The sequence below is a fragment of the Hippocampus guttulatus genome, chromosome 23 (genome assembly GCF_054856545.1).
Source record: "Hippocampus guttulatus isolate MCC_2025c chromosome 23, RoL_Hgut_1.0, whole genome shotgun sequence".
Lineage (NCBI taxonomy): Eukaryota > Metazoa > Chordata > Actinopteri > Syngnathiformes > Syngnathidae > Hippocampus > Hippocampus guttulatus.
In genome coordinates this window covers 847,577-856,337 of record NC_141283.1, presented here as the reverse complement: position 1 = coordinate 856,337, position 8,761 = coordinate 847,577, and the positions used below count along the sequence as shown (strand labels likewise).

At 41.4% G+C, this 8,761-nt stretch overlaps 1 protein-coding gene across 2 annotated transcripts; it reads left to right on the top strand.

Moving 5' to 3' along the window:
• Positions 1-4,261: 4,261 nt before the first annotated feature.
• On the top strand, positions 4,262-6,651 carry LOC147185588 (uncharacterized). Of its 2 annotated transcripts, none has more exons than XM_086104231.1 (7): positions 4,262-4,388; positions 4,622-4,879; positions 5,370-5,666; positions 5,739-5,798; positions 5,872-5,976; positions 6,085-6,125; positions 6,203-6,651. In XM_086104231.1, the coding sequence occupies exons 1-7, from the start codon at positions 4,337-4,339 to the stop codon at positions 6,308-6,310; spliced, it is 921 nt and encodes a 306-aa protein (XP_085960357.1). In that variant the 5' UTR covers positions 4,262-4,336; the 3' UTR covers positions 6,311-6,651. The 2 variants fall into 2 exon arrangements, with proteins under 2 accessions (XP_085960357.1, XP_085960358.1); XM_086104232.1 differs by having other exon boundaries at positions 5,875-5,976; positions 6,203-6,645.
• The last annotated feature ends 2,110 nt before the right edge of the window (positions 6,652-8,761 follow it).

Below are 8,761 nucleotides of genomic sequence, written 5' to 3'. Positions count from 1 at the left end.
TTTCCAGGGAGTGACTTTGGGGCAAAGACCGTAATAAGCCTTTCCGCTTGTGGTCTGCGATGGCATTTTCTTTTTCATTTAAATAGCGCTGGAAAATAAGATCTACTTACACACAGCGACAGTGACAGATGGGGATAGACAGAAACGAGAGCATTTCCTTCTGGGGCCGCAAAGCGTCCATCGTATGTCTGCAAATAGAGAACGCTCAGACTATATCCAGCACTTGCGTGCGAGGCACAATGGCAATGGTATTCAAACTCGGGTGCATTGACGTACGGTTTCAATGAAGTTTTTACATTTCTGTCACTTTCGGTACGAATCGTAAGAGGACACTCGTTCTAATCTCGTCACCAAACAAATGAGACTCATCAACACGCGTTCTTCGTTCACGTTTAGTGTGAAACACAATCGAGTGCTGCCACCTTGTGGTTAACCACGAAATTAAATCTTCAAATGAAGAACGAGATTCGTACTTCCGGAATCCGTACCCGAACTGTGTTGAAAATTATGCTTCAGCGCGGAGAAAAAAATTGCTGCGTGCTTTTCTTAATGCGGACGGCCCGAAGTAGCACTCGTGTTAATTCACTCGCGCCGAATGTTTGGGGACGTGCTGCTTTGCATTGTGTTTGTGCTTTGCGTGACCTCGGCAGAGCAGCTGGTGAGGATGAGGTCACTCACGTGGAAGTCGAATCACGTCAGAGGATTTTAATTTTTTTTTTTTTTTTGTGAGAAGTGAAATTAGATCATATTCATAACGCGACTATTTTCCGGCAACCTGCACCTACTGTTTAAGATCAGGGCTTGGGCAACAACGCACAATTCTTGACAGGCTGTTTTAATCAATAACAGTAAACAAATAACGCATATTTAAGCCAAGCATTTAAAATACAATAAAATCGATGAAAACTATAAAGAAATGAACGAAAACCAATGAAATAACCCAAAAGACTTTTCAGGAAGCTCAATATAGCTTCACTGTCCTCATAAAAGAAATGCCTTCATTTATTTATTTTAAACTAAAATTGGACAAAGCTCACCAGCAATCTCCAAGAAAATCCAATTGAATGCTGACGGCTTATTATGGTTGTTACGAAACATCGCAGCAGTCCGGAGCTACCATGTAAGGGCTGCTCTTTGATTGACAGCTGCAGATGACAATCCAGACTTCTTTCAAAATCAGACTAGTAGCCGGCAGGTCATCGTCACTATTTTTCAGGCCATATAACTTGCAGACAAAACAATACCGCCACCCAAATAGACTCCCCAAAGAGGTCACTGAGAGAATGGAAAGAGAAAGAAACCCACATGGATGATCTGAACCGATTCGGAGGACAGAATGTCGCTGAGAGCGTGTGGAAATTAGTCAAGACAGCATGGAGGCCTCCTTTGATGCCTTTGCTTTGAGGCCTTTTAGTCGATATCCTTTGCCAATATGACATCTGTTTTACAGCATGGAGAAAAAAAAACCCTGGCAGAGCGTGTATCGATCCCTTAAACACATGCCACATCCACACTTGCTGTGACTTTTGTTTTTCGTGGAAGACGCCACGACGGACACTTGAATGAATTAACCTTCAATCTAACTCCGTATCTCCCCCCTGTTGTTGTGACCCGCTCATCTTTTCCGTGCCAAATACGGCTCCTGCTTTTCCATGCGGACACATGTTCAGACAGACAATGAAACGCAGCAGACGGCAATCGTGAGACGTTTTTGAAAGATTCTTGCGCCTCTTGGCGCATGATCTCACTTGGTCTGTCAAGTGGAAGCCAGCAGAGAGCGAACTGTTCACGTTTTGGAAACCACCTTCCTTCGATCAGTGATGACGACCGCGAGCTGTTGACTCGTTTGGCTTCGCGAGTCAAAACTGGAGTGTCTAAGATGATGTCTGGTCATCAACTTGCCACTTTGGAAGCACAAAAAAAAAAAAAAAATGCTATTCCCCAAGAGTGATGTGGAGTCACTGAAAACGGAGTGACGAGATCCATATTGTTGTCGTTGAAGTCCAAACAACATGTCTGGGCCATATTATCCTTCAAAGATGCTTTCTGATTAGCGTTTGTGTCGTCGTTTCGAACCTTTGACAGCTCATGCATCTTCCGTCCCTCCGATGCGTCACTGTTGGCTTAAGTGCAGATGAAGATTCTTTGACCGTGAGTGAATTTCTTGGAAGGGCCAAAACGAAGGCGAGGAGTCACAAGGAAGCAAACTCCAGGATGGAGGGAAAGTAGCGTTTGTCGAAAGTCCCGTCCTCAACAACGTATGGAAATTTGGTGTACTTCCTCCAAAGTCTTGGTGAGAACTCGTTTCTCAGAGTTTGCAGTACCAAGTACACAGGTGAAATTGTGAGGGGAAACAGTAACCTTTCGAAGTTTTGGCCCATTCCCAAGAAACTACAATCGCTATATTCAATTAAAGTCAGTGCAATGAATCCAACGGGTCGCAAAATGAGCAGAATTTGTCAGGTGAAAACCCATTCCAAAATAAAAAAAACCTCAATGACCCTGAAGTCAGCAATGTTTTATTACACTGCTGTCTGGAGGACATCCTTAAACGTTGCATAACTGCAAAGACCTAACCACCCGTGGTTACACCCTTCCTTTAAAAACTGCCTCCCTTCTCTTTCTCAAACTATTAAGTATGTGACCCCCCCCCCCCTCTCCCTGTTTTTATCATTTTTATTAAAACAGTCATGATGACATAAGAGTACTGCATGATCTGGTATATGATCTGGTAAAAAAAAAAAAAGTATTTATGGCTGTATTTTGTGCCTCTGATTTCACATACAGCAAACACCTTTTTTCGTGCCTCCTGTTTATTTGCAGTGTAATTCCATCGGCGACTACTAGAGGGTATCCCACTATTTTTCTCCCAGTGCTTTTGTAGTTGTTGCGCAATGTTAGGACAACTGGTCCTCTCGGACCACGCTGGGTGGTCACCTGGTCTTCCGGTACGTTGTAAGTGAAACTAACTCAACATCTAGACCTGCTCGGTGTAACTATTGTGTGATAAATACATCTGTGATTTGTTCAGAAAAAAAAGAAGAAATTGATGCATTTTCTGTGATTTGTAATAAAGTGTGAAACATTTAGCTACTGTTTGTAAACAAATATGGATTTGTTAACAATTAATGGTCTTTGTTTTTTGTTTAAAAAATGTAATTGTTACATTTGATAAAATTACTACAAGGAGCAATCATGAACTTTGGGGACCAAGGGTCAAGTTATTTTATTTAAAAAATATATATTTTTTGCCTCCCAGAATTCAAATCCTTGATTTCTAGTGATTTATTATTTGTTTTTGTTGAGGAAAAAAGTCGCACAATTACCCCCCCCCCCCCCCCAACAAAGAGGACATGATCTCATTCATCTTTGATAGAAATGTAAAAGGTGCGTTACTGCCATCTACTGGTCAAATTTAGCTTCTCGGTATTATGTTGCCCTTTTAGGTTAACATTCCAAAGATACACACGAACACACACACTCACGCACAGAGGTACGGACGTACAGACCTATAGATGGATAGATGGATAGAATCCATCTATCTATTAGATCAGGGGTGGGCAAACTTTTTGGCTCGGGGGCCGCATTGACTTTTAAAATTTGACAGAAGGGCCAGGTCAGCACGAGCTATGGTACATTAATTAAAAACAAACAAACTGCATTTGTTGACAGTCCATATCAAACATCAACAGAACAAAAGCATGAAAGTACTGTATTAATATACATTTTTAAATGACAACAGTGTTGTTGATGACCTATTTTAGCCTGTGCATTGCTGCAGATGGGTTGTGATCAGACCAGTAGAAGTAGAGCGATACAGAAGTCCTAGGTGGTCGAAAAGATCCCCCCCCCCCTCCCCGTGTTCTGCAACTTCAAGTCAATGCGCCACCTGGCGGTGAAATGACGGTCATTACAAGTCCAATTGAAATGAATGCAATCATTCACATCGAACCTTAATTGTGGACCAACCATCGGCGGGCCGGATTAAAAAGACCAACGGGCCGGATTCGGCCCACGGGCCGTAGTTTGCCCACCATTGTATTAGATAGATAGATAGTCATTTGCTTTGAAGGTGGCTGCTATTGCACAAAAAATATACAGTGTGTGTGTGTGTGTGTGTATGTTGTACACATAACTCAAGCAAAAGTTGAAACGTGCGTCACACCCCCACCACTTGATGGCAAGAGGAGACTTTACAACATCCAGCCGCCACCGAATGACGTCACTCCACCTGCCCCCAGCGGCAGACAGTTAGTTAGAGGAAGTTGCATGCAAAGGCAAGAAGTACGGCTGACTGACTCTGGCGAGGATCTGGACACTTGAGCACACATTCACGATGCTGGAGTGCTTTGTCATGAGGTTGCTCATCTTTCCTCTCGTCATTACAGGTAAGAAGTATTTATTTTAAAAATGTACAGTATATACTGAACTGAAAGGGGCTGCAGAAAAGGCCTGGAAAACAATTTCATGTGTTTTTTTCTTGTAATAAATAAATAAACATAGATATATTTTTATTTTGAGAAAAAAACATTTCTTAAAAAATTGATTGATGGAATTTGCCACCAAATATCTTCAAATGACCTGGCTCTTGACCCCATTTGCATGCAACTTTCTCTTACAGGCATCAATGTCGACGGTGACAGGGTCAGCTTGGAGCTTACGTTTCCATGCACCAACTCAGTGTGCTATCACATTTGGAGATTTACCCAGAAAACGGAGAGAATCGACGTTGTCCTCACAAGTAATGGGGAGATGATGCAATCCGCAGGGGTTGAATCTCAGGACGGAACATGCACGAGGAAGCTTCAACGTCTGACGGAAGACAACATTGGACTTCATTACTGCAAGATCACAGATGATGCATTCACACCTCAAAGCGGTCAGTAACGGCGCATGCTATGACTTTCTTTTTTTCCCTTCAGTTTGGAATAATACATTTTATGAAGCTAAAGGCACATTATATTTTTCTGGGAGAACGATTCTTACATTTATGGGTAAAACATCATCAAGTTATGACAATAAAGAAAGAAAATGTCAGTTGAAAAAAATCACACAAAAAGGTCAAAATTTGACAATATTGTGAAGCTGTTTTATTTAGATATTTTCAAAAAATACTTTAGAACAAAGTGGTATACTTTTTCGGGGCCAATAATTTTTTATGAGCATAAAATTTGAGATTTTAAGAACCATTGAATATTGTCTGAGTCATTTGGACACCTGAATGGCAAAGTTTGCCAGACTAAGAAAATCTGAATTTTACAAAAATAAAGTTATTCAATGATGTAATAAAAAGTCCCAGATCAGAAGAAAAGTCCTCATTTTGGAAAATTGGGTGGCCACGGAATGGTCTTCTTTTGTGTTTTTTCCAGAAGCTCCAGTGTTCAAAGTGGCGCCGGGCTTTGACGTATCTTTCCATTGCACTCTGCTGTCCTTCTTGACGCTGGCCCGTTGTTCCACAACACGAAGGTTTGATGTCCGTTTGAGGTGGGTGGACCGAACCGGCCAAGAGATCAGTGACAATATGCGCTATCGCATATCGCGAAAGTCACGGTGCGACGTCACCTTGACCGTCACCTTGCAAACTCCGGGGAGTGAGGAGTTCAGGTGCCAGGCGATCGTGGGAGAAAAATCCTGGACTTCGGCAGAGATGCGAGTCCAAGTACCAGGTGTGGACTGACTACTAACAGACCTATAATTTTTTTTCAAGCTAAAAATAATTTAAAAAAAATTCTGTTTAGTTCCCAAAGGGAAGGGAAAAGGAAGAGGAGACTTCAACTTCAAAGAAGTAAATCCTCAGGGTACGGAATTAAGTCCACTCAGCTTTAAAAATGCCTAATATGCCACAGAAGTAATTTGTATCCATATACCCAGTAGACAGCCACTACAAAGTCGGCGTGGTGGTGGCGGTGTTGGCGTGCGCCACGTTGACCGCCTTGGCTGCCATGTTTGTTGTATTCAGGCGACGAAAGGCAGCAAGTAAGTTGTGAGCAAGTCTGCTCTTTTAAAAAAAATTTTTTTTTAATGCTTTGTATGACACAAATATACAGTATATTTTCCATAACATTATCAAAATGCTCATTTCAGACCTGCCCGAAGCCTCCTGTCCCGCGGGCATTCACGACCACGTAAGACAACCCTAAATAGAAACACTTTCATGTGGTTTGAAGTGGGAGCAAATGATAAACGTTTTGTCTCTACGCAGGTGGCGGATGACGTCATTTACGCGGATGTCGTCCTCCCTGTTGGTCCGGATAGAGTGTCTTTCTCCCAAGGCCAAGATACGGAATATGCGTGCATTCGCTACCAGTAGGCCTTAATGTGTGTGCATGTCGGCAGAGTATTGTTATTTTTTTAATGAATCGTGTTTTTTTGTATGTGTTGGAATGTACATATGTGTCAGCTAAGCTTAAATATTTGTATGTTATGCATTTGAATAGTCTACCTCAAGAAATACCACTTCCCTTTTTTTTTTGTCATGTGCCCAGAAAAGAATGAGTTTCTGATTTCCTGAGTTTTGTGCACATTCTGTTCTTAGTTTTCTTTTTCCTTTTTTTTTTGTTTTAATGGATTTTTTTTCTCTCTGAAATGTTACATTTTCGTCTTGTAAAATTAAAATTGAGACGTCAACAAAACTGTCATGAAGTCATGACTTTTTTTTTAAATTGTAAAAAAAAAGCTTCTAAAATTATTACCGTATCTTTTGTTTTTTTTTTTTTAACCTTTTTTCACTTTTAACTTGAGCTTGCCTTTGCGTACACACACGAACACGAGGTCACACCTGCGCAGCCATACGCGCATACACTGTAACACACAGCCTCAGCAGGCGAGAGACTGCCGGAGCCGCTCCCAGCGTTGCTCTATTTGCATTTTAAATGCTTTTTAGTCAGCCCACTCCTGTGCTGTTCACAGTGCATCGCAACACCTAAGAGAAATGTGTGTGTGTGTGTGTGCGTGTGACAGAGGGACAGAGGTGAGTGAATGAGTTGAACAGATAAGTGAAGACAGAAATGTTTGTGAAAGGATAAAACTTTAAAGATGGGAAAAAAGATTGGACTCACCCCACAACAACGAGCACATTGACAAATTCTTCCAAAAAAAACGAAGCTCCAAGCTGTTCGTTCCACTCCAAGTTGAAGTTTTGCTGTCAAGTGAAACACAAAGCAAATAGATTTACACCTTCTGTACTCAAAACAAGAACACATCTTTGCTTTGCATTAGCTTAATGCTAATAAACAACACAAAATACCACACATGGGCTAACGTATAGCATTTAAGAAGTGACGTTATCACCCTTTTAGCAATAGCTACCTGAACATGAAATGGTGGCGCAACACATGTAGACAGAGTGTGACGAGACTCAGGCAAAAAGTGTTTAAATTCATTGACGAACGAGTAATATTCCTCTGTGACTGAGCTTTTAGTGATTTTAGTAAGCTACTTTATATTTATTTTAACCTTTGTGTTCTCATTTCTTTGAATGTTTTTTTTATTTTACTTATTAATATTTGCTTTTAAATGTTAATTATTTTGCTTGGAAATACTTTTAAATGTTTTTGCAAAGCACACTGAGTTACCTTATGATCTTTTTTAAAAAACTGTTTGTACAATATTTTTGTTTTATCTGATGGTCTCTCTTACTCACACTAGATGTGTTGACATTGTTGTAAATTGTGTTTAAAGACCTTTAAAACAGTTTTGAGTCCCGTAAATGCTATAAAAATGCCTTGGGTGTATTTAAATGTAATTATTGTGTGAAAAAACTTTCCTTGGCCGAGTTCATAAAGAACTGCTAAAATGGAACCCCAGTGACTCTTTCAAAACCTCCAATCGGTGCACTTCTTGTGTGTCCTTGCCTTACACAAGCATTTCTTCATCGTCGTTTCAAAACCTTGACCGAGTGCCGCGTAGAAAATGCGCCGCTGCTTTCAACACGCTCTGCAGCCATTCAGCCATGGAAATTCTTGCATGTATTTACTCACCCGCGCACTGTGCGCGTGAGGTGTGTCACACGATCAGCTGATAAGGTCAAAGCCGCGAAGCCCGTCCGAGTCAGGCACCAGCTTGTCTGACGGGTAAGCGGGGGCCAAATGCTGCTGTCCCCTGCTGTGTGCGTGCGCGTGTGAGTGAGTTTGGGGGGGGGGGGGGGTGGAACAAAAGGGCCTTGATGACTGAAATCCTGCAAAAGACAGAAGAGAGGGAGAGAGAGCCGGGAGGTGTTAGAAAACGTGGAGGCCGAGCTCCACGCCCAGTCTGAACACTTTCTCCAATCCACAAACGGGACTCGCACTCGACTGCGTGCACACACTAGAAAGCTGAATTAAGTTTATTTGGATAAGCACAAAATAACTTCACTGATACGCAGCTCCTTTTGTATACGATTCTCAAGTGATCTTACTGACCCATGAAACTTTATGGACGCGGCTTTCATAATTTCTCGCCGATGTGACTTTCAAAGATAAACTCAGGGCATACTGATGACTTGTGTTACAATTTAAATATCGATAAAGAGGTAAAAGGTTGCTTTGACTAGTTTACATGGTTGTCATACTGCCCCGCAGTGGCCAAGGCACGCAACTGTAGCATAAACTCTTTGATGATCAGTTACAATTCATTTATCGATGTGATTATACATATACATTTTAATTATGTAAAATTAATGTGGTGTTTTCCCTGTTAACTGCAAAACATTTTTGTTTTCGGGAGAGGGATCTTGTGATTTTTGCAGATTTTTTTTCCCCCGCTGTGAAGTTAAATGAATACA

Coding starts and splice junctions, on each gene's coding strand:
- LOC147185588 (XM_086104231.1), top strand. CDS start 4,337: ATGCTGGAGTGCTTTGTCATGAGGTTGCTCATCTTTCCTCTCGTCATT. Junction 4,880..5,369: donor TGCATTCACACCTCAAAGCG/GTCAGTAACGGC, acceptor TGTTTTTTCCAG/AAGCTCCAGTGTTCAAAGTG. Junction 6,126..6,202: donor CCGCGGGCATTCACGACCAC/GTAAGACAACCC, acceptor GTCTCTACGCAG/GTGGCGGATGACGTCATTTA.